This window comes from Melanostigma gelatinosum (genome assembly GCF_949748355.1).
Source record: "Melanostigma gelatinosum genome assembly, chromosome: 8".
NCBI lineage: Eukaryota > Metazoa > Chordata > Actinopteri > Perciformes > Zoarcidae > Melanostigma > Melanostigma gelatinosum.
Window position 1 is genome coordinate 15,370,804 of NC_136641.1, and position 24,615 is coordinate 15,395,418.

General features: G+C 44.1%; 2 protein-coding genes across 2 annotated transcripts in view; one reads left to right on the top strand and one right to left on the bottom strand.

The window, feature by feature from the left end:
• Nucleotides 1–24,615, bottom strand: part of LOC306780961 (low-density lipoprotein receptor-related protein 1-like) — a 48,434-nt gene that overhangs the window by 9,815 nt on the left and 14,004 nt on the right. The window contains exons 16-62 of the mRNA XM_079273526.1: nucleotides 23,928–24,110; nucleotides 23,439–23,636; nucleotides 23,031–23,276; nucleotides 22,559–22,756; nucleotides 21,286–21,490; nucleotides 20,947–21,111; nucleotides 20,463–20,707; nucleotides 19,308–19,439; nucleotides 18,325–18,552; nucleotides 18,007–18,181; nucleotides 17,698–17,792; nucleotides 17,412–17,561; nucleotides 17,106–17,246; nucleotides 16,844–16,972; nucleotides 16,621–16,752; nucleotides 16,365–16,499; nucleotides 16,151–16,280; nucleotides 15,903–16,029; nucleotides 15,205–15,356; nucleotides 14,915–15,039; nucleotides 14,273–14,644; nucleotides 9,916–10,105; nucleotides 9,573–9,777; nucleotides 9,285–9,477; nucleotides 8,628–8,753; nucleotides 8,410–8,538; nucleotides 8,094–8,213; nucleotides 7,825–7,938; nucleotides 7,554–7,703; nucleotides 7,340–7,462; nucleotides 7,082–7,198; nucleotides 6,846–6,974; nucleotides 6,620–6,745; nucleotides 6,355–6,495; nucleotides 6,004–6,191; nucleotides 4,872–5,055; nucleotides 4,690–4,775; nucleotides 4,473–4,592; nucleotides 4,152–4,339; nucleotides 3,812–4,017; nucleotides 1,704–1,892; nucleotides 1,430–1,578; nucleotides 1,092–1,185; nucleotides 812–928; nucleotides 540–659; nucleotides 284–406; nucleotides 65–190 (exon numbers count right to left, since the gene is read on the bottom strand). Of these exons, the coding sequence (XP_079129652.1) occupies nucleotides 65–190; nucleotides 284–406; nucleotides 540–659; nucleotides 812–928; nucleotides 1,092–1,185; nucleotides 1,430–1,578; nucleotides 1,704–1,892; nucleotides 3,812–4,017; nucleotides 4,152–4,339; nucleotides 4,473–4,592; nucleotides 4,690–4,775; nucleotides 4,872–5,055; nucleotides 6,004–6,191; nucleotides 6,355–6,495; nucleotides 6,620–6,745; nucleotides 6,846–6,974; nucleotides 7,082–7,198; nucleotides 7,340–7,462; nucleotides 7,554–7,703; nucleotides 7,825–7,938; nucleotides 8,094–8,213; nucleotides 8,410–8,538; nucleotides 8,628–8,753; nucleotides 9,285–9,477; nucleotides 9,573–9,777; nucleotides 9,916–10,105; nucleotides 14,273–14,644; nucleotides 14,915–15,039; nucleotides 15,205–15,356; nucleotides 15,903–16,029; nucleotides 16,151–16,280; nucleotides 16,365–16,499; nucleotides 16,621–16,752; nucleotides 16,844–16,972; nucleotides 17,106–17,246; nucleotides 17,412–17,561; nucleotides 17,698–17,792; nucleotides 18,007–18,181; nucleotides 18,325–18,552; nucleotides 19,308–19,439; nucleotides 20,463–20,707; nucleotides 20,947–21,111; nucleotides 21,286–21,490; nucleotides 22,559–22,756; nucleotides 23,031–23,276; nucleotides 23,439–23,636; nucleotides 23,928–24,110 (7,416 nt within the window). The remainder of the gene's footprint in view (nucleotides 1–64; nucleotides 191–283; nucleotides 407–539; nucleotides 660–811; nucleotides 929–1,091; nucleotides 1,186–1,429; nucleotides 1,579–1,703; nucleotides 1,893–3,811; nucleotides 4,018–4,151; nucleotides 4,340–4,472; nucleotides 4,593–4,689; nucleotides 4,776–4,871; nucleotides 5,056–6,003; nucleotides 6,192–6,354; nucleotides 6,496–6,619; nucleotides 6,746–6,845; nucleotides 6,975–7,081; nucleotides 7,199–7,339; nucleotides 7,463–7,553; nucleotides 7,704–7,824; nucleotides 7,939–8,093; nucleotides 8,214–8,409; nucleotides 8,539–8,627; nucleotides 8,754–9,284; nucleotides 9,478–9,572; nucleotides 9,778–9,915; nucleotides 10,106–14,272; nucleotides 14,645–14,914; nucleotides 15,040–15,204; nucleotides 15,357–15,902; nucleotides 16,030–16,150; nucleotides 16,281–16,364; nucleotides 16,500–16,620; nucleotides 16,753–16,843; nucleotides 16,973–17,105; nucleotides 17,247–17,411; nucleotides 17,562–17,697; nucleotides 17,793–18,006; nucleotides 18,182–18,324; nucleotides 18,553–19,307; nucleotides 19,440–20,462; nucleotides 20,708–20,946; nucleotides 21,112–21,285; nucleotides 21,491–22,558; nucleotides 22,757–23,030; nucleotides 23,277–23,438; nucleotides 23,637–23,927; nucleotides 24,111–24,615) is intronic.
• Nucleotides 12,213–13,250, top strand: LOC306780963 (galanin receptor type 1; the record flags this gene model as incomplete). The annotated part of the gene is made up of 1 exon (XM_079273534.1): nucleotides 12,213–13,250. The coding sequence occupies one exon, from the start codon at nucleotides 12,213–12,215 to the stop codon at nucleotides 13,248–13,250; it is 1,038 nt and encodes a 345-aa protein (XP_079129660.1).

A 24,615-nucleotide genomic window follows, 5' to 3' on the forward strand; every position in this document is an offset into this window, starting at 1 on the left:
ACATTAGTGGCAGAAATGCCGCTTCAGTGAATCTTAATTTTAAAAAAGGAGTTGATTTTCTTACCACACTCCTCTTTTGGTTCATCGGACGCATCGCCGCAGTCGTCCTCGCCGTCACACTTCCAGCGAGCAGGGATGCAGCGTCCAGAGTCTTTGCATCGGAACTCGTCGACACCACAAGTCATCTGGGCTGGAGAGAGAAACGTTTGGAGGCGGTTACAATTGAGAACTGATCCGGATGACTCAGTTTTAAACAAAATGCGAAATAAAACGGGAGTCTTACTGCAGTTGGCGGGCTCATCAGATCCATCCACACAGTCGTTGTCGCGGTCACACACCCAAACACGAGGTATGCAGCGTTTGGTGATGGCACACTGGAACTGGGTGGGCGCACACGTGACCTCAGCTGCGGGAAGGAAAGACAGATTTATAGTTACCGTGTGAAATTAAGCATCAAAGTGAAAGAATAGCATGTCAAGGCTGGCACTGTATTATATATGATGGAATTGGGAAAAAAAATGAAAAAAGGTTCTACTCACGGCAGTCCTTCTCATCCTCTCCTTCTCCACAGTTGTCCTGGCCGTTACAGCGGAAGATGCCTGGGATGCAGCGGCTTGGGTGGGAACATTTGAACTGACTGGGCAGGCAAACGTGAATATCTGCGGTGCAGTTACACAAGCAGACAAACAAAGACACAAGCAACAGGGCAACAGGTTTGAGCAATAAAATGGTGATGGTAGTATCCAACAAAAGACAGACAGGTGCAGGATGCAGATTATTAAATGTGTAAGATAATCATTTGGGGACATACCGCAGTTGGCCTCATCCGAGTTGTCCTGGCAGTCATTGTCTCCATCACAGATGTAGGCAGGGTTGGTGCAAATGCCGGTGCCACACTGAAACTGCCCCGGCCTGCATTTGAACTCAGCTGTCGTGAAAACATAATTTTATTTTGTCAGCATCACATTTTTTTCAACACTTAAACTCCTCTCTGCAAAATTGTCTCTTTCATTTAAAATTGAATTACACACCTACATGTTTCAGGCATGTGACACACTATAGTCTCCTAATTATCTTTCTCAAACACTTACGGCAGTCTGCTGGCTCATCCGACCGGTCGCCGCAATCATCCTCCGTGTCACACTTCCACCAGAACGGAATGCACTTGTCGTTCTTGCATACAAACTACAGAAGGAAGAGGGACATTTATCAAAGTGTTGAAAGGACATAACACCGGAGCTCCTCCTGCGTCAACAGGGCTGAAGCAGGAGGAGCTAGCTAGTGTAGCACTGGGCAGCCAGCCAGCTGTCGATAGGCAATCACAAGGCGTAGCAGTTCATCAAACAAGACACAGCGGGACATGGAGATATGAAAATCCACTTATCACCTGTAGTCATTCAGTCATGTTCACATTGATAATGATCCTTACCTGGCTGGCTGTACAGTTGGACATGCAAGTGCGCTTGTTATTTGCCAGGTAGAAGTTGGTGGGACAGGCACACTTGTAGCCTCCTCCAGGAGAGAGGAGGCAGAGGTTACTGCAGCCGCCGTTGTTTGTCTGGCACGGGTGGTTGAGCACTGGGTAAAAGATGGGAAATGTATTCAACTTTGACTGCGACGATATGTATTTCAGCACAAGACTGAGGTTTTTTGATATTTAGGGAAGTGGGAAAAAAAAATAGGATCAAAAAGGCAGCTTTTACCCTCGGGCTGGCGGTATGGATGGTAAATGTGGATGTCCATGGGCCGATGCAAGGTGCTTATCAGGGTGGTCTTGTTGGTACCCAGAGACTTATGAGCCCTGTTGATGGACTTTGTCTCCCAGTCGGTCCAGTAGATGTGCTCCTCAAACAAAGTCATTGCAAAGATGTGGGGGATGTCTTGGCTGAGAACTGAGAAGCAACAGACAAACATTGAATCACATTTTGAATGAGTTGTTAGGGAGAGTAAATCTCTCATACTGAAGGTTTCCCACTGTTATCCCGATTCATTTTTATAACCAATTAGTGCAGTGTTCATATGTTTCTGCCTAATAATGCTCATCAACAGTAAAAACTATGCTTTCCCAAAAAGAGGAACATGTCGTGTGCATACAACTACATGATACTCGTGTCTAATCAAGTAAATATGAGAAACTGGCAAATACATGAATTTCCCATTCATAACACGTCTCAAATTTCCATTTTATTCTAGAAATTCAATGACTAACAGAAAAGAAAAGAAGAAGAGGAAGATAATGTTGTGATGTTAGCACTCAAACGTTTCTTATTGCTGCTGCATCCAAAAGAGAAACTGTCTTCTACTGTTAAGGTAAAACAGAGGCAGGGTGGGGTGCACAGCTACACTGGCTCTACTCGATCTGTGTGTTAGGTAATGGTTTCAACGCCTCATTAGGCTTTACTCTAATTGCACCTTTCTGTTTCCACATCGTGTCATCTCATGTGTTTGCTCTCAGTATTTGAGGCTTGTGCGTTATGGAAAGACACTATTAGTTTCTGTTGTAAAACTCAGCAACCCAGATACGTCACACATGCATGGATTGGCAAACGCAAGAAGACACAAATGAAGCACGAATGAAGCACACATGGCAGTTTGAAAACACCTTTTCATGAGGTGACCATGGTTCCAGTGTTGATTATAACAAGTGAAGTACTTTAAAGAACTAACATGCTGTTAATGCGATGGACGTATCAGGTGGAACTGTGATATTAGTCGGATTAGCATGAAAGTCCCTTTGGTCAATCCTTATCTGAACTCAATCAAACAGGTCAAGTCTTGTTCTACAAACACGCACAAGGCCAGTTCGGTGTTTGTATATCAACGGACGGGTGAATGACTCCCCGGACAAGCTGCTGGGGGACTAACACCACAAGCTAATACCAGACTGTCGGATGTTCCATCATGAATTGTGATTTTGTATAAACAGTAGTTTTCCCTCCAAAATGGTTCAATCTGTGAAGTTTTTCTGTTGGAACATTGCAATGAAAGAAATTTGCAGCATGCCCTGAATTTGTAGAGCACTCATATCACAATATTCTAAATTTGACATGTAATGTACATTCTTCAGTCGAGGATTGATGGGAGCTGGGCTCCAGAACTCTTCTGCACGCCTGGTTGGCTGACAATATCAGCTATTGTAGTGAGGGTGTTAAGCAACTGAGCGCTATGCAGACGTCATACATGCTAGAGGCCTCACTGGTCAAAACAAAAAGGGCTTCTGTCCCCTGGGCCTGTGCTGCATGACTCCAGCCCAGCAGGGAACAATCTGAACTGCCTGCTTGTGCTTGGTGGCTCCAAAACAAATATGTGAATGTATGCATGAATATTTGACAAGAGGAAACTCGTTCAGACAGATCACAAGCCCATAAGCCTGGCACCCTACAAATTGTAGCCGTAACAAAACCAGATCGGCTAAATATTCAGTTTCTGCACTTCCTTATGTTACTACCAGAGATGTTTTGTCAAAAAAAATTCTCCTATTAAGTGGACTCGATAAAAAAATAATTAAAGCTTCACAGTTGCCCACCAGCTTTTATTAAAAGACAAAATCAATAAATGCATCAACAATGGTGCCTTGAATGTATCTTCCGTATATTTCAAGTTGAAGATGCAACTATGTGGCATTCAACAGTTTCTTACCTCCAATACTTTTTATTTTAACATTACGTTTTACTTACTAAAAAAAGAATCATACATATCTTCATTTTCTACAGACCAATACATGAAACTGGAGTCCCACGCTGTAGAAAATCGGTGTGACCCCATCAGTCAAGTTGCTCTAAGCATGTCTGAAAGTGAACTTGTCCCTTACCTGTGTGTCTGCTGGTGCCATCAAGGCTGGCAAACTCAATGTAGTCCTCTCTGGCATCGGCCCAGTATATACGGTCATTGATGAAGTCCAGGGTTAGTCCATTGGGCCACGTGATCTTATCCTCGACGATGACACTTCTGTTGGTGCCGTCCATCCCGATTCTCCCAATGTGAGGGCTGTCCCCCCAGTCGGACCAATACAGGTACCTAACCAGCGGGGGATAAAGATATTGTTAGAGTTACAGTTACAGACTCGATTCAATTTCAAAAATAGCTCAGCAGTCACCATGACCGGATGAGAATGTTTTGATGGCCTATGAAACTTAAGCTGGGCTCCTCACCCATAGCGGACATCCACAGCCACAGCACGAGGTTCCCTCAGGCCTTGGTTGACCAGCACAGTCCGGTAGGCCCCATTGAGTTTTGACACCTCGATGGTGTCCCGGCCTTTGTCACACCAGTACAAGTTCCCGCCAACCCAATCCACTGCCAAGCCATCTGGGTTACTCAGAGAGGTCCGGTGCAAAACCTGCCACGTCAGTTGGTCACAGGGTTAGACAGAAATTTTCCAGTCAAGAGATTCAAACAACTTTCATGAAAAGGAGTAAATACAGTGGTTAATGTGTTGGCTGGCTAAAAGGGGGTCTGATTTCCTCACTGACCTCTATGTTGCTGCCGTTCATAAGCATGCGTCGGATCATGCTGCCCTGAGTGGTCACGTCTGTCCAATAGATCATCTGCTCTGCATAGTGGAAGTCCAGTGCCACTGCATTATTCAGACCCTGTAGGTACAGTTTTAACAGGTTAATGGAGTGCAAACAATGACAGCTTCACCTTGTTGTGCACCAGCAGGTCAAACTGAGATAAAGTGTGTCTCACCTGCTTTATAAGAGTGTAGTTGGATCCATCCAGATTGAGTTTTCTCAGGTAGTATCGGTTAGCAAAGATCAAGTAGGGCTCCACTTCTACACACAAATACCAGACAGAAACATTGGAGTCAGGGTTGACTTGGCTATGAGCAACCAGCAAAATGCACACACACACACACAAGCATGCCTTACCTGACGTGGACTTGCAGATGGTTGGGTCATTGGGGCTCAGTTCAAAGCCATCCACGCAGAGACAGTGGAAGCTGCCATGTGTGTTGATGCAGCGCTGAGAACAGGGGTAGGTGGTTGTGCACTCGTCTATATCCACACACGTCTTCCCATCACGCTTAAGCTGGAAACCAGGATGACACCTGCACTGAATGGGCCAAGAGCACAGGAGATATGTCAAAATCTCATCGCCTGCAGGCTCTGCCACTTCTCACTTTTAGTCTGGACCAATTAGAAGGGCATGCCACTGCCTGCCACAAAACCGCTGTCAGTCAACCTGATACAAAAATCCAACTCCTATGTAGAGTGATACTAATATCTCAATACGGTCATGAAATCCAGTTGCTGCTGTCAGATAAGCTGCATAAATAGCTACAAATCTCATTTGCAAAATACTCTTGCAACAGAGAGCGCGGGTAAAAAAAATTAAGCTGACATTCAATGTGTTTGTCAAATAATGAAGATCTTACAGCAAGGAATGGCAAAAACATGTATTCATTACTAGTCAAAATCAGCTTAAACTGTCACTACTCATAATAAGCAAATCTGTGTTTTCAAAGAACTCAAACTCACTGTCACACTTCCAAATCCTACTCATTTGCCAGTACGGGGGAATTTGCAGTCACACATGCAGGCACATTTTTGATGGTGACGTTATGTTCAATTAAAGGTGCGAACATTGAATATTGACACCCTGAAAAGCATAAAAATCTTTGGGATTACAAATCATTCCTTATCATTTTGAAATGAAGCTCTGACCACTGCCTCAACACCACAGACATGAGAGTGCACACAGAGTTCAAGCTGTTCTAATAATAGCCTCCTACTTCTAGGAAGGGAGCCAAAACAGTGTTTTTTTTTACATAACTGCATGCCTGAACTGAGTGGCTTCCAACCTTTTTACTTCGGATCCTCTCTAACTCACCATTAATAGTATAAACCCAATTTGTCTGTGAGGTAACTGTGTGCCTATTAGACGCATAATGTATTCGGCAATCAAAGTCAGTGACTTCCCAAAGTAATTTAATTTGCTTTATTTGCTCTTGAAAAAATGGGGAGGAAAAAAATAAATCAACAAACGATTAAGACGACTTACCTTGTAACCAATCTTGAGGTCGTCGCAGAGCTGCGAGCAGCCACTCAGCTTACTGTTGAGACACTCGTTGATGAAGCAGTTGAGTTCATCAGAGCCGTCACCGCAGTCATCATTGCGGTCACACAGCAGAGTCTCATTCAAACACTTCCCGTTACGGCACATGAAGGCTGACTCATTACACGTCCTCTCTGAAATCACAGACAAATGGCAGGTTACATTGGTGCAACTTGGAAACACGATGCGGCTTTGGCATTTCTGAACAAGAGGTTTCTCATATGAGTCATAGTTTATTATATTGGTAGAGAAATAAAAATGATGAACAAATAACATTTATTGATGATAAATTTCTACCAGAGTCAGTGCAGCGAGGGTTCTTGGGAGCTTCATCAGAGCCATCCTGACAGTCAAACTCTCCATCACACTCCCATTTCTTCTGGTTGAGGCAGCGGCCGTTGGCACAGCGGAACTCATCTGGACCGCATGTTGGGTATTCTATGCCACAACAAGAGTATCATTATTATTAACTTATCACCCAAAAACTTTTTTGTGGGCTGAATTTTCTAACTTTCCTCGCTGCATTTCTCTTCCAGGATCACAAACACACACACACACTCACCACATTCTGGGGATTCATCTGAGCCATCGGAGCAATCGATGTCATGATCGCACACAAAGTGCTTGGGGATACACTGTCTGTTCTGGCACACAAACTCATTCTCATCACAGGTGTTGTTGGTGTACACTGGAAGTGAAAAGAACACACTTTGGTTCATGTCTTTTCCAATCACAACACAAAGAGGACATGTTTTTCCATGAAGTAATTTAGTAACTGTCCCACTCACTGCAGCCAGCCTTGACACTCTCATCGGCTCCATCGGGACAGTCTTTGTCTCCATCACACTTCCAGCGTTGAGGCACACACATGTGGGAGCCGGGACACTGGAAAGCCTCAGGACTGCATGTCTTGGATTCTGTGACGATAATTATGGGAAAGTTATATGACGCATACAGGCAAATGCCTCCACTGGGCATGGGAAAAGTACTTTTACATTTGAGAGTTAGTAATTATGTCACTTACTGCATTTCTGGTCCTCATCAGAACCATCTCCACAGTCATCAGAGCCGTCACACACCCAGTGGCTGGAAATGCAGCGATGGTTCCCACATTCAAACTGGGTGGATGAACAAAATTTGTCTGCGAAAGAGGAGAAATGATCTCATTTACACTGCACACGTTTTTCCATGGGCAGTGAGAAGCCAAACGAAAAACAGGCTGTTTTTCCGAGTATGTTTTGTGTTTTCATGTGGGTACTAGAGGACAACTTTGTTGACTGACCACAGTGCGTCTCATCAGCGCCGTTCTCACAGTCATTCTCCTTATCACAGGTCCAGCTCATAGGAATGCAGCGGCCACTGGGACAAGCAAAGAAGTTGACTGGACATTTAAGCTTCCTTTTATCTGCAAGACAACAGAAACAAAAAACAATCTAAAATCTCTGACAATTTTTAGAAAGGCAGAAAGCATTTTGAAGGGAAACAAAGCATCCAACCTGGGCAATTCCTCTCATCTGAGAAGTCTCCACAGTCATTGTTGCCGTCACACACCCATGAGGAAAGATAACACAGAGTAGTTTTCTCACAGCTCTGGAAGGACACTCCTTTCACCCCCAGGCGGAAGAAACGGGCGCAATCGGTGGATTCTGAAGATAATGGAAAAAGCTTTTAAAAATTAACTTTAACGATATCGTAACTCATCAATTTATTAAAGCTTAGCTTTCACCTTTAATAATAGTTTTAAAATCATCATGGTAGATTACTTACGGCAGTTAATTTCATCACTAGCATCCTCACAGTTGACCACCTGGTCACAGCGGCTGAAGTTGGAAATACAGCTTCCATCTTTACACTGGAACTCTCCTACTTTGCACAGGGTCACTGCAGGAGGCAGGAGGCAATTTGATTGAGTAAGCAAAAACATTGCGGGATTGTGTGGACATAACATCCACACAAATCTGTCAAAAACAAATCTATCAAAACTTGAAGGATTTTTCAATCAGCTGCAGTTATAAAAGTGGATTTAAATTGCTTACTGTTGCAGGGCAGTTCATCCGAGTGGTCACCACAGTCATCCGTTCCATCACACCAGAACTGGTGTCCGATACAGCGGCCGTTCATACAGCGCCTGTAGCCTTTCTTACAAATTCGATTGGCTGCGGAGGAACAGCAGTTGATTAGAGTTAGCTCAATCCCACAGTCCTTTTTGGCATATTATAAAAACAATATAAATGAAACCAATAAGCTGTGCTACATACTCTGTATCAAACAAACTACATTTCCCCCTTCAGCTGAAAATGTACCTGTGACAGCTCACTGTTCATCAACGAATAGTCCCATAAGACAACTCACCACAATAGGACTGCTTCTCGTCAGACTTGTCCTTGCAGTGGGCCATGCCATCACAGGTCAGGCTGTAGTTGATACAGTCGCCGTTTCCACACTCAAAGTCATCCACGCTTCCACACGACACATTCACTGCTGGTGAGGTAGAAACAATTGAATTCAGCAACATTTTAAATCAAGAGGTGGAAAATTGTATCCTAAAAGGAGTGAAGACTTTCTCTTACAAGAGCAGGTGTTGTCGTCCAGCAGTTGTCTGTCTCCGCGGCAGCTGCAGTTAACCCGTCCATCAGATGTGGGCAGACACAGGTCTGGGCAACCTCCGTTATTTGAACGACAAGGAGAAAACTCACCTGAGGAAGGTATGACAGAGGAGGGTTAATGAGAGTGTTCTTTCCTTGTGGGGGAAATATTACCAGAAAGCCCAACACACAATTTCATAGATATAATGAAATGCAGTTACTAGACTCTGGTAACTTTTTAGCTTGGCCATAGTTATAGTCTGTGAAAGTCGGTCGTATACGATAACAAGACTACTCTACAGTCATGCTAGTGGCTCGATGAGGCTAAATGCTAACACCAACATGGCAACATGCTCGTAATGGCAACGCCAACATGCTGGTGTTTTGCATGTTTAAAGTTTACTGTAACATGTTTACATGTATAACTGTAATGTTCACCACCTTACTTTAGCGTGATGACAGATTCCTGAGTGGGATATGGATATCTGTGCCAAAATTTCATGGCAATCCATTTGTGGTTAAGTATTTCAGTCTGAACCAAAGTGGGGGACTGACAGACGAACATGCACATCCCTAAATGGAATCAATTCGAGAGGAGCAACCTATACAAACGTCACAGTAACTTCAGTGAATAATACTTACAGCTGTTGGTGTTATTAGCCACAGCCACAATGCCCATTGGCTGCTGAGGGATGTCAGCGCGCAGCACTTTCATGTCTCCTCCTGTGTATTTGTCGGCCCTAAGGACGGCCCTCCTCACCCAGTCAGTCCAGAAGATGTAGTCTCCATACACAGCCAGGCCGAACGGATGCACAGGCTCATTCTTCAACAACACCTGAAGCGGAAACATTTCGGCATCATTTCACAGAACTCTGAGCTGTAAGTCAACACCTAGATTTAGCAAAGGAGAAAGTTAGAGGGCTGTCTTACATAACGGCTGCTTCCATCATATTCGCAGCGTTCAATCTTGTCCAGTGTGGCGTCGGAGAAGTAGAGTTTCTCAGCACGGTGATCTATGGCCAGACCGTTGGGAGTTTTAATGTCACTACCGATGATCGCGAGCACATTGGCTCCATTGAGAGAGGCCCTCATGATGCTCGGAGCCTGCTCATTCCAGTTGGTCCAGAACATAATACTGTAGTGGGAGCAAACACAGGATAAGCATAATGATGTGCAGTGGGAGGTCATAAAATGTCTTGGAATAAACGTCACGGTTGACTGAACTAAAAATCGACTGTTCAAAAGAAAGTAAGTTTTGCTATGAATGACTCACTCCTGACACTCGTCCAGCACAAAAGCTCTGGGATGGTCCTCTCCAGACATAGTGACCACGGTGTTGCGGTTATAGGCCACAGAGCGGCTCTGGTCCACAGTGTGGCGAGTGATGGTTGAGGTTGTGTAACTGGTCCAGTAGAGTGTGTCCCAACCACGGTGGTATGCCAGGCCCTCAACTGAGCCTACATCTGTGGGAGCAGAGAAGAAAGAAGTTGGCCCTCTGTAAATATTTTGAACCCATGACTATAGTTCTTCAGACAATAGTTCTTTTATTTTCATCCAGCCAAAGCTGCGAGAGGCAAAGAGCTTGAGAGGAATGAGGTTCTTTCGTTTCACTATAAATATTATCGACTCTCGGGGGTTTTATTGAGAGCTTTAATGAGGACCATCAACAACTCATTAAATACGGTCATAGTTTAACAAGTTGCCCCCATGGTTACCTCTGAGACTTTATTAAAGGGGCAGTGGTTAAGTGCTTTTAGGATTATCCCCATCTTCCCACATCAATTCATAAACAGTGAAACACTGTGAGGAAGAAGGTTAAAAAGAAAGAGTGTAATGTAGTGGTACCACACAGAGCAGAGTCTGTGACACACCTGCTGTTTCTGGAGAGAGTTTAAAGAGTCTGTATCATCCTGTCATTTCATGGCTGGCTGCCTGCACATACAAATAGAGCTCCCTGTGGACACTCATTCATGATGACTTCTTGTTCTGGGAAGAAAACTGCCATTGAACAGCTTGAGTCACTTAAGGGAAAACAATTAATAAAAATCTATGAAAAGCATGAAGCTGCTCTCGATAGCCATTGTCCTACTACCTTCCACTCATAGTACATACAGTAGTAGTAATATTGTTTTAACTGTGCTTACATGACGCACCACTTCATGGAAAAGGACACCGTACTGCAGCCTTACGGGATCCAAGATGTGCATCCATCTGTTCTTGGCCACACTAGCAACCACATTTATGACCACTCACTGCCCACAATAAAAACCTGAACACTCAACTGTTTGCTCTTCGTTGAAAGTCCTTTAATAGATCTTTCAAATGAATGACAAAGTGCCATAATCAACCTTAATGCAGGACAATTTTAAGGCTGAATGCCTTGTTAACCAAACTAAAATGCAACTAAACGACCAGCTGTGGGTCGAATACAAAGTCACACTTGTGTTTTTATTATCCTCAACAATCAGGCTGAGCAAAACAGACAGAAGAAAAAGCTATACCTGGGCACCTAATTGCTTTGGTTGAGGAAAGATCACGTACTAAACAGGGATAAATAAAGTAGGTCCAAGCCAGTATTATGTAATGAGAAACAACATCGTCTCCCCTCCCCTTTCCTAGATCAGCTCAGCAGCTGGTTACTGCGCAAACAGTGGCGAACACCTGTTGGAAAGACCACTGTCGCTCAGAACAGAGTCTCTTTGACGATCACATGAGAAGTGCAGTAATCAAAGTGACACCACAGAATTACTTATTTATTCCTTCGACGACTGAAGTCAGGTGAATCGTACAGCAAGCCTTCTGCTGGTGACGTCTACAAGGTTGCAAGTCTCTCAAGAGCTTCTCAATGGACAAGATGCCTCCTGCCGCAGTGACCACTTAGCATCAAGTAGCATTGACTGCTTTTAAAGTGGAATGACAGTGAGCAACCACTGGGATTAATTTGTCCAGCAGTTGCCTGGTTTCAAGAAATCAATACAGGCATAGAGTAATTGCTGCACGGACATCTCTCCGGTTTTCCTTTCCTTCTTCCATGGATTATGAAGGACATGCTGATGCAGCCAAGGAAAAGCCAGTGTGCAAGGGATGCTTTTTAAGGTCGTGTATATTTATTTTTCTGAGTCAAACTGGTTTACAATGGGTAGTTATAATTCCTTCTAATAAGTTGAAAAACAGTGTAGTGGACACAATTGGAGAGACACATTTAGGACAGAGCAGGAGGACACTATGATGAGACTCTCAGGGCACTTGAAAATGAATTACAATCCCACACACAAACTAAAAATAAACCGGAATATACTCTTTCTATTCTCGTCCTGTAAGTGCAAGGATTGTAAACTTCAATGGAGACGAAGTCAACTGACCAGTGCAATTTTCACTGCTTAGCGAATCACTGTCATTATGAGAGTAGCTGACTTAATGGAGTGTGGACATACCTGTGATTAATACAATTTAAGACGTGGACTGGAGCCAACAGATGCATCACCCAGACACCACGGGAACATGCTGCTCTGCTGCTTAACATTAACAGGCCTTTCGATTCATTACTCAATAGACTTTTTTTGTGAGTGCATGGAGAGTTTGGGGCAGCAAGTAAACGGCAGCAGCCTCGGGCCAATCAATAGGGCAGATGAGGCTTTGATCAAGGCCTTTGTTCCCATCCTGGATGGACTAATTCTGGTGACTGGCTTGGTGGGTCAAACCCTGGTCATCATCATTCTTACTGGCAGGAGGAAGAAAAGAAATCAACCCCCGCATGGTACAGACACCCTGCTGCTGGGTCTGAGTGCTGCAGACCTGCTGCTGCTGCTCTGCCTGCCTTTCCACACCTCTGCCATCACCCTGGGCTTCTGGCCTTTCGGCAGCTTTCTGTGCAAGGCCATCAGCTTCCTGGGTGTGGCCTGCTCATCTGCGTCAGTCTTCACCCTGGCAGCTTTGGCTGTGACACGTTACCTTACAGTGGTGCACCCCACATGGGCGTACCGCTCAAGATTGCACCGACGCATTAAGCTGACAGTAGCTCTACTCTGGGTCCCTGCCTCGGCCTTGGCTGCGCCGCAGTTTGCCTTCCGCACAGTTACCGCCTCCAGCGCAGTGTACTGCTTTGCCTTCCTGCCCGACTTCAGCCAGCTGGTCTACAGCATTGCCCTCTTCCTGTTCGGCTTCGCTCTACCACTGGGTATCATTGTACTGATGTATGCCAAGATCTACTGTTTTCTTCGACACGCACGGCTGCTGGGAATCGCTCCCCAGCTGGAGCGCTATCAGAGCCAGGTCACTCACACTTCAGCTCTCCTGGTCCTGGTGTTCACTCTCCTCTGGCTGCCCTCCTATGCCCTCATGTTCTCCTTAATTGGAGGAACCGTAATGGGCTCATCTGGATACAAAACCATTGCAATCCTGGCCAGACTGTTGGCATCCTCAGTAGCAGTGGTAAACCCTGTACTATATGGGTTTATGTCTCAGAAGTTTAGACAAGACTTACTAAAGCTGGGGAGGAAACTCTGGGCATGGTGCAAAAGCTGTCCGATTGGCTGCCCTGATGTGATGGGCAGGGACATGGTGCAGCCCTTTGAGCTGGACACAACTTCAGAAAGGGGCCAAAACTGACTCTTTGGCCAGATAACACTGCTACGTCATTACTCACTTGATGCTTTACTATATCTGTATATACAGTATTTACTTTCTCATTTTTCACTGTATGGAATTTTACCACTGTATGTAAAGATGACACATGCAATGCTCAAAGTGATGTTAAATGCAATGAACTTCATTCTATTGGTATGTATTAAATCAGGTAAAAACTCATGTGTGAACTAAAAATCATATTTTCCTCTTTGCTAGTTTTGTACTTAAAATTTGCTTGGATTTATTACCTCGAGAATCCAAAAAAAATTGTATGTTAATTTGAACAGCAGAATGTAGTAAAACAATGACAATATGAGCATATCATCATATTATGATTCTACATCTTATCTGGAACTAATACACGCCTATGACCTCAGCTGTGATGAATTCTCCTAAAATTGGAATAAATTCTGTACCTGGTGGTTAAAAATATGCAAATACTAACTATTCAAAACGACATGAATAAACACACTAACCCCATGGGCTTTATTCATTTTCCTTACTTTTCTTGTCAGAATTCATGTTTTGAATAGTGCTTGCTAACAGCTTTGGGCCCAGGGCTTTTAAATGTACTGCTTCGGGATAGAGTTCCAACAACCTTCTCTTGAATCATTTAAAGAGAGTGGGATTTAAACGACACTTCCGTGTCGAAACAGGCAAAAAGCAAAGGGAGTGTGCATTTGTGTGTGAAAGTGTGTCTTCTTTAAGTGGCAGCCCTAAGTGATGTCAACCTCCTCTATTTGAGAAGCTGCAGCTGAGTGTACATGCGGTGGAACCTCCTGGGTGCTTATGTTGTCAAAATGAGTGATGATGGCCATTTGTAGTGTTGAGGGGGTGAGGGACAACATTCAATTATCAATGGACAGGAAAAAAAGCATCAACGCAGCAGAAATATATGCAGACAGACGGAGTGGAGGGAAAAGTTTGGGTGAAGCGATGAAGAGTTTTTTTGTTTCCTTTTTTGTTAAAAAGAATGACATGTTATTGATGACTTAGATACTCACTGTCCACCACAATCTTGCGGTCTGTGCCATCATCGTTGATCTGCTGGATGTTGCCAAAGTGGATATCGCTGAAGAAGATGCGGTTGGCTCCTTTCCCTCCACCGCCATGATAGTCATAGCTGAGGGCAATGACGTTCTTCATGTGGTCGGGGTCCTCAAACGGCTTTATTGGCGCGTTGAGGTTCGTCTCATCAGACAGGTGGATGCTCTTCAGAATGGTACGCTCCGAGTACAGCAGGTATCCGTCATAGTCGCGGCAACCGCGGTTGTCCTCCGCCAGCATGCCGTGAGCGCAGGCGCAGGTGCGCTGCCCGTTGCCACGGAATAGACACAGCTGTTCACAGCCACCGTTGTCTTTGCAGACGTTGGTGCCTGAGGAGTAGTGACGGTGTTAAATCAAACAATGAGCCTTGTTAAACACAATTTCAATTTCATGGATTCCTAGGCGGCTGCATTGAGTTGGGTGGTTCAGGTTTTTGTCATTGTGTTTGTGAGGGCATGTTTTTGCATCCATGCAAGGACTAGCTCAAGAATGCACATTATTCTTGAGGACATATCTGCCAGACATTTCAGCAAAAAAGCTTTCTTTTTTAGGGTTTGTGGTTCAGTTAATGGTGCTTAGTGTTTTGTGTGTGTTCATACCTTGCTGCCTGGCCCTGTTGAAAACCTTGATGTCTTTCAGCTGTACACCAATGCCAGTCCTCAGCTGCACAGCATCTGTAGCGTTGTCTTTGCTGCCTCTCTTAATGGAGCCATTGGCATGAGTCCTAAACAAGAGGCAACAACACTTATACAATTAACAGCATGATGCAATATTAAATCTTCCACATCATTCAAAAGCAGTCATGCATTAACAGGTACGGACAGATAGTAGAGCAATGGAACGAGACTTTAACGGTTGGTTTAACTAATTAATTAACCTCTGAACTGACCTGTCACTCCAATAGATGAATTCCTCAAAAACAGACACAGCAAACATGTCCATGTTGTTGTTAGCCAGCACTAGCTCCCTATTCTCTCCAGTCTCCAGGTTGATCCGCTCAATCTTGTCTGTCCTGGCATCGCACCAATACAGCATACCCCCCTGCAAAGACCAAGCAGAAACAAAAGTGTTGATTATTTAGGGACACTCATATTTTCAAAATGAAAATCAAAAAAAAAAAAAAAAAAAAGGTATTAAGGAAACTGGCATGCTGGTACATTGTTAATTCATAAACACAATAAACGTCATAGAAATGATTCTCATGCCTCTTTAGCGTGTCCGCTACAGGACATAATGCTTTAAAATATGATGCTGAAGCAGAAAGGAGAGGACAAGAGAGGTTGTACAAAAATGTAAACAGTTCATGTGGAGCCTCCAATTCTTTCCATCTTTTTGTAAAATAAATGATTAAAGAAATTCAACTTGTGTTTGTCATTTTTATAGTTTATGGCATCAAAACTGTGTTGTACTGCACACAAGATATTTTTGTGTTCTCTCTACTGCTAGCCATGATTGTGCTGTTTTCATACAGGACTTATATATTGCCACAGAAACAATGTCCTGAAACTGCTTGGGGCTCAGAGGGTTAATAATGACAACTGAGTTTAGGGATGTCTTGAAAGCTATGATGTCAGCCGTGGTCCATACCTCGTAGTCGACGGAGATTCCATTGGGCCAACTGATGCTCACATTGACAAGGACCAACCTCTCGGAACCATCCAATCTAGAGCGCTCAATGCGAGGGTACTGACCCCACTCAGTCCAGAACAGATACCTGCAAACAAAAGTTCATTTTAGGGGGATTTAGATATATATTATCACTATCACTCCATGCAAGTAACTGAAGGCAACAGCTTTACAGAAGGCCGAATGAAACTGTTGCCAGGGACACTTACCCTTTAACTGGGTGAACAGTGATGGCTCTGGGTTTGTCCAGGCCCTGGGAAATGACTACATAGCGGAAGGAGCCATTCAGCCTGGCCACCTCGATCACGTCAAAGCCCTGGTCAGTCCAGTAAATATTTCCTATAAAATAACAGAGATATAAATCAGCTATGTAGTCCTGGACAATGTCATTAGAATAGGATTTTGAATCTATTATGAATAGACCTGCGATCCAGTCGACTGTGATGCCCTCCACCCTGCCAATGCCGTTGGTGACCACATCTTCCCTCCATGTCTGATCTCTCTTTGCCCTACTGATGGTGCTCAGGCCCATGTCCACCCAGTAGATGGTGTCATTCTCTGAAAACAAAGAGGCCTTTTGTGTCATCCTATAAATACTCACTTCACTGAGATAATGACAGCTTTAAAATGTCACTCAAGCAAGGTCCTCCAGTTACTGATTTCCAGCAGTGTCACTCACCAGCGTGGAAGTCTATGCCGACTGCCAGAGAGGTGCCAGACACTGGCACCAAGGCGTCAGATTTGTCTGCCGGGTCGAGTGGAATTCCTCTAATTCCCTCATGAACAGAGTAAAGCAGGAAAGAGCCCATGCCTGCTCAGAGACAGTACAACATATTATGTTTTTATGGCTCACTGAATGTCATACAGTTATGCGGGACTGTAGCTGTGAAGTCATGTCTTACCTTCACAGGACTGCTGTCCTGTCTTGAGGCTGTATCCAGCAGTGCACATGCAGGCCCTGGTTGTTGGTGAGGTAGGCAGACACAGCTGGGAGCAGTCTCCATTGTTGTTACTGCACAAGTTGACACCCGCTAAAGGAAGACGAGAGGATCAGTGAGGCACAAAAATGATTTTACATCCACTTCAAAACATGAGTCTCAAGATAATTTAATCTAAATTGGCTTTCCAACTCTTCCCAAAATATGTAGGATTCATATTTCTTACCTTTCTGCACATCCTCATCGTAAATCCTCATGTGCATCATAGGGGAGGTGTTGTTTCGCAAAACCTTCCAGTTTCCTCCGTCCTTCTTGTCACACGTTCCAATCTGGTCAGTTCCCTGGTCTGCCCACCACATCTTGTCTCCTACAGTTATTATTGGTTAATATATTTGTATGTTATTCCTTTAACATGGGCCAGTGATTTCTAAGCATGTAAGCAGTAGGCTAATATGTAACTATATCAACTTTCAGATCAGACAGATTAGAAAACAGAGAGGATAAATTGAAAGTATCGTCTTTTTCAACGTACCCATAATAGCCAGTGCAGTAGCCTTGGTAAGTTTGCCTTTAACACCTTCCAGGATTTCCAGTTTCGTCCCATCCAGATGACAGCGGCTAATGGTGCTGTTTCCTGAGCTGATCCAGTACAGCTGCTCTTGTTCATAGTCTATGGAGAGGCCTGAGTGGAAAACATAATGATGCTATTATACATATACATCCCTAATCTGTGCTTTTACACCGTAGAGTTTAATAGAGATCGAATATTATTTTGCTTTTTTGTTTTGTTTTTCGCAGTAGGGGGTACATGTGCTCACCCACAGGTCCTTTTTGATCGGTGAAAAGTATGGTGCTGTTGCTACCATCCATGTTAGCCATGCTTATGTTGTCACCATCGGTCCAGTACAGCTTCCTGAGGACATGAGACATGAAGAGCAGCTGAGATCTATTTTCTGGAGAAGAGCTATGCTCTACCCAATAAACATTGCAATAGGAGACACGAAAGGAGACATCAAATGAGGAAAAACTAGTAGGCTAAGAAGTGGCAGGGTAGTAAAGTAAATTGCAAGAAATGGATTCAGATCTTGATCTGAATGCAGTCCTAACTAACCGGAACCAGAACTCACCCCAGTAGAGGATGCACCACCAGACAGTGGGGCTTGTCCAAGCCCTGGATGACAGCGTTCTTGAAAGATCCATCCAGTCTGGCTACATTGATCTGCTTCTTATTGGCATCATAGCTGGTCCAGAAGAGGTTTCTGGACATCCAGTCTACTGCCAGCCCGTGAGCATTAGGAAGGTCTGGGAAATGTTGGAATTAAAATGGAAAACGTTCGGGTTTCATCAAATTTTCCGACAGATAGACATTTTTAACTCTCAATTGAAATCACAACAAAAAATGAAGATAAAATTGGAATGAAAAATATTCCTGAAATTGTTCTCACCAGCAGACACAACAGTCTCCACCCCAGTGCCATTAATGAAAGCTCTCTTGATTGTCTGCGTTCGAACATCTGACCAGTAGATGCGATGCTCCACAGCGTCATAGTCCACCACTGTCACGTTGTCTATGTCCGGCACGGTGAAGGAGATGATGTAATTGTAGTAGGGGTTGTCTATGTCTACACCCCGGATCTCGATCTGACGAGCATATAGAAGGAACTTACGGGATTCTGGGAGGGAAAAATAAAAAAACAAGTACTCAGAACAAGAAAGATTGGAATTATATAATTGGAATTATATATATATATATATATATATATATATATATATATATATATATATATATATATATATATATATATATATATATATATATATATATATATATATATATATATATATATATATATATATATATATATATATATATATATATATATATATATATATATATATATATATATATATATATATATATATATATATATATATATATATATCTCCAATTATCCTTAAATTTACACTGCTGAGATGAGGATTGTTCTGTAGAATTCACTCCCTTTAGATAGACACGCATGCACACAGACTCCCACCGCCACCCCTCAAAACCATCCTGAACCCACTCATGAAATCACAGCAATAAATGAAGACCTCAGGCACATCACTTGTGACAGTCTTTTATATGAAATGAAATGCAAATGAGTGAAGACAGCCAGCGTGGCACAAAAAGCGGATAAGTAATTAGATCTTCTGTCATAAGGGATGACAGTTAATGACGTTGATGTCGCGTTCAGGAGCCGAGCGCACTGTAACAGTCATGACAGTTGTGAGAAAACATTCCAGGCAAAAAAAGAGCCCGTTTCTTGCTCCTTCATGACACGGATTGTATATGGCAGCGTTGCATAAACACACTCTGTCTGAGTGTTTACTTTAAGGTCGGAGAAAAGGTCTGTAGGCGTTTGTGAGTAACAGTACGTGTCTTTACCTTTGCAGGTGCGTTTGTCAGGCTGAAGCTTCATGAGGTGAGGGCAGGCACAGGAGAAGGTCTGGTTGAAGTTGATGAGACAGAGGTGGGAGCAAGGGTCTTTACCATCACTAGTGGCACACGGGTTAGGAGCTGAAAGAAAGAATCAGAGGCAATGTGGTGAAAGAGACAAAGACACAAAAAGACTGGGGGGGGGGGGGTGGGATGCATTTCCTTTAAGGCTCACGCGATGTGTCGATTTTTTCAAAAAGCATCTCCCAAAATTGATGAAATCAGGCCATACATTCTAGTATCAGACTGGTTTAATGTGAGAAGCTATTTTCAGAATATTAAAGTCAAGAGTGTGCATCAATGGATACCCAAGGAAAGAGAGAGTGTCGTAAAAGACTTTGGTTGCGGTCTAATAGTCTTTTTGGCATAGGAAGGTTCCTAAGTGGCAGCCATAATAAGAGCTGGTTGAATTCTTTAAACCGCATTCATTTTTCCATCGGGTCAAAGAAAAGTGGATGGGACAAGGTAGGACTTCATTTTGACTATTCAACACAGCCCACATTTGCCAGACATGTCAACCCAGCTTGTTGCGTCGTCACTGTCATGGGTATCAGTTGCAGCTGTCAATCAACGATTGTGTGAGATCTCTCTTTTCCTGCCTTCAATCACAGGACCCAGTGCCTTTCTGCTGCCCACACACCCTTAGCCATTGGCAACTAGACATCAAGGTTCAATTTGACAGAATAACTGCAGATCTTTTTGTTATCTTGTCAATCATGTGAACCTCCAAGATCAACACGTGACATTTTAGTCGCATGAGGAGGGTTAAATTTCCTACCCAGCCGGTGGGAAATGTCAAACAGTGAGGTGAATTATTTGATCAACAAGGCTGCAGGAGGTGTCCAAATTGCTGCCGGTGTGAGGACACCACATATCTCACAGCTCTGAAAGGTCAGCTGTCTTTGGAGAGTAGGAGTCGTGAATCAACACGGTCAGCAATGAACTGTGAGGTCGTCAACGTTCTCCTTCGAGTTAAAGCCCAACTCAGTCAGCCACACTGACAGGCAGGGGTTGAATCTGAGATATTCTCTCTCCTCTCTCTCTCTCTCCCTCTCTCTCTCTCTCTGCGTGTGTTTATTCACATGTATCTGGTGTGCAACCTACCCTGAGGTTGTCTGGATGGGTGATAGACCTGCAAGTCAAAGGGCTGTGTGTTGGTGCGCTGGACTACGGTGACATTGTGTCCTGTCCATTTGTTGGCTTTGGCCAGAGTGTTAGTCCTCCAGTCAGTCCAGTAGACCTCGCCTCCATACATGGTGACGGCAAAGGGGTGGGACAAATACTCATGACCCCGCAACACTTCAATCAGCCCAGAACCGTCGTACAGAGCCGAGTAGATAGCATCTGACCTGGAGGAAGATTAGGGCAGAGATGTATACTTTACATAATATTTACATCAGCTTAAGTGACTGAATGATGCTCATGTTACTAGATGAGTCTGTACTTTGTATGTCATTTTACAGAAGCAAAGGATGCATGTTCATCAAAAAAATGAATAACTGCAACCAAAAGAAAAATACTGAGCAAGTGGGTGGATGCAGTGCAATGAGAGCACTCTGTATATGCAGAGACTAGTGGCCAATGCTACCTTGCATCAATCCAGACAATGCGTCTTTCCATGTAGTCCACAGTGAGACCGTTGGGCCAGCCACCACTGCCTGTTTCCCTGTGGATGGTGCGTCTGCCTTCACCACTCATAGATGCTGCCTCAATCCTGGGCAAACTGGCATCCCAGTCTGTCCAAAATAGAATACTGCAAATGGAAAATAAATCAATGCGAGGAGGAATTTTCACAGATGTGCACAGTGTCACATGGGAACATGTTAGTTTAACAGAAAATACAGCAGGAATATAGCCTAAGCTAAAAAGGTAATTCCAGGGGAAATTCTAGTAACAGCTTGAGAGTCCCTAGATCTGTGCTTCTTACCCATCACGAGGGTCTAGGGCGATGGCCCTTGGGTGCTCCACCTCCCCAGCCAGCAGGGTAGTTCTCATGGTCCCATCCAGTTTGGCGACCTCGATCTGGTCCAGATTGCTCTCAACCCAGTAGATGTTTCCTGCTATCCAGTCCACGGCCAGGCCCTCTGGGGTGGCCAGTCCGTACTGGATCACCACTTCAAAACTGGTCAGGGCTGAATGGGAAACACAGAGAAAAGGGGACTTAAAACAAGTATGGTGTTCAGCTATGTATCATGCATTTGATAACTGAATAGCAAGCTGAAAAGGGGACCTTTTGTAGCCTTTTAACGTTTGTGGTGATTTTAAGCAGTTTGTAATTCAGCTAATTTACCTTCAACAAGGGGAGCAAATTTCCAGTCAGCACATATGATTCATTGCAAAAGAAAAGGAAAAGTGTGGCTCCGACCAGCACGATCTTACCAACCCCACCTCTAAGAAAACAAACAGCCAACACAAGATCTCCCACTCTTTTTAATCTTTCCCAGAAACGACGGGAACATGCGGTTTAAAGTGCAAACCAAAAAATGTGTGATCATCTTCCAGTCGTAATTAGAGGGAGAGCGATAGGTCTTCACAGTTTGCCTGAAGGAATGCTAGCGTTACGGCTGCCTTTCTGTGTGGGTAGGGGTGTCTTGGTTAAGCTGTGTGAACTACACAGTGTATGCCAACAACTTTAGAGATTGTGAAATGGCTTCAATAACAAGGAGCAGGAGCTGATCTATGTTTATCACAATGTCTCTACTTGGGAGTCCTGTTTAAATGGTCAAGTTGGAGGGCTGGGAACTGGAACTGCAGTGTATTGTTCCTCCTATGCTACATCAGTGATCTGGCTGCAGTCACGCACATTGAGTACTGAGACAAATGGGAAGAGACAAAGCCTTCCGTGTGCCCCCTAAATGCTGTGCTGGGAACACAACTTTGATTGGCAAGAAGACCTGGGGTTTTGGAACAGGACCATGACCCGGCTATTTATTCAGGGTCACAGACCGCTGCTGCTGACCACAGACTCTTTTTAAAAACATTTGGCTCTGAGAAATTACACAGTGCTCAGCGGAAGTTAATTTCAGAGAAATGCTCAGTCAAAGGAACAAATAGAATGTTTCTCAGAAGGAACGATCCACTTTCCTACTTTTATTTTTTAACTTACAAAAATGAAAAAACATATCATTATGTTAATTAGACTGTTCTGAGTGGCTAATCATTAAAAACTACCGAAAGCTGTATCAAACTAGCAGCCTCACCACCATTGTCAGACAATTTCCCACGGTAGATCTTGTCCTCCACGACATCAGTCCAGTACAGGGTGCTCTGGTTGAGGTGGAAGTCCAGGGCAATGGTGTTCCTCAGGCCTGGAACCAGCACACTAAACTCCCCCTTGTGAAGCTCAATCCTTCTGATCTCATGGCGGTTGGAAAAGATGATGAAAGGCTTGAACGGATCTGAAGGCAAAGATGTTGTACCCGGAAAAGCGTTAGTGTCTCAACACAGTAAATCTTAATCTGCCACAGCTGTCTTTGCAACATCTTTCACTCCATCCGTCTCTTTAAAAAAAAAAACGTAATTACAGTACATACATGTAGCAGAATCAGTATTGTGGAGCCTCTTCATCACAAGAAAAATACCTTTGCTCTCAATTTGAAGCCAAAAAAGAAATGATTCAGTTTGTAGGAGTAAATAAACTGTTCGTGCCAAAAACGCCCTGTTTTACCTTACCAGTGCTTTTGCAGCTCTCCATGTCAGACTCAAGCTCCCAGCCCTCGTAGCAGGAGCACTTGACACTCGATTTCTCCTGCTCACACTTCTGGCTACACTTGAGATGTTTGGCGCAGAAGCTCTGGATCTGGCAGGTCTTGTTGTCGGCTCCCAGCTCCATGCCCAGGGGACATGAGCACATGAAGCCCTCCCCAGGAATGATGCTGCAGTTGTGGCTGCAGCCACCATTGTCCAATGAGCACAGATCTGCAGGCAAGAAACAGATTTAGAATGAGTTTGAATATATCTGAGACACACGAGGTGTATGTTCTGTTTAAGGTCTTCTTAACATCAATATGGAAAGTACAGGACAAATGAACCAGGTGGTGAAGACATTTTCATGTGTGTGGTTTCTGTCAAAAGTTTTACCACAGAGTTTCTCGTCAGAGCCATCCGGACAATCGTCAGTGCCATCACACAGCTTCTCAGCAGGCAGACAGATGGAGTCGTTGGTAGCACACATGTGGTGAGACAACTTGCACACCAACGCCTCGCAGTTGTCCTCATCAGAGTTGTCCTCACAGTCACTGTCGCCATCACAAACCCAAGCTTTGCTGATGCAACGAGCTGTCAAGACCACAAAGTAAAGATTATCAGCTTGTGTTGTTTTAAGACTTTAATATATTCATAGCAAATGGTTTTAGACATTTGTGTGCCAGAAATTTAATTCGCCACAAATTAGCCACATGAGGGATGCGCAAATTCATTTTCCACAGCTAGTTTCTGGGTTGATCAAGCAATTACTCCTTCATCCATTTGTCAGAGAGAAACACAAACATATCTGTCCTAACAACAACATTGTTAAACGGTTCATCGACCGTAACATCTGGTACTTAAGCCAGCTGAAAGCATCCTCACCAGAGTCCCTGCAGCTAAACTTGACTGCCGGGTCACACATGTGGGTCACACCCTCGCAGTTGTTCTCATCACTCAGGTCCATACAGTCTGTGTCCCCATCACAGCGCCAGCGCATGGGAATGCACAGGCCGTCCAGCCGACACTGGAACTCATCCACATGGCAGCCGCCTGGAGGACGGGTAGCTGGAGAGAAAACAGCAAGACAAAGCGTGATAGTAAGCCAACCACGAAGATGGAGTGAACAGTTTAGCCAATGTCAAAGAAGCAATAAAACACAAGCAGAAGTCAGCAACTGACAAATAACTACTGGAATCTCCAGCAGCACACACCAGTCGCATAGACCACACACATTCGGTAAAAACGGAGAGAACAAAGAAAAGGAAATTCTAGTCATTAATTAATGTTTAGGTATGCTGGGACGCTAGGTTAACAACCTGAAACTGAGCCAAGTCACACAACAATGACACACACAGCTGACTGACTGATTAAAAGACACCAGTGGGGAGGTGGCACAATGACATCCCCACATGGCAAAGGTCAGCTCTTGGCACGGGTAAAGGAGGAAATGGACCGGGGACCTTTCAGCACAGAACTACAATATACAGGAGGGGAAAGCGATAGCATTGCATTTCATTTAATGACTTCCAGACGGCAGGCCAAGAGATCCCATAAACACACACACACACAG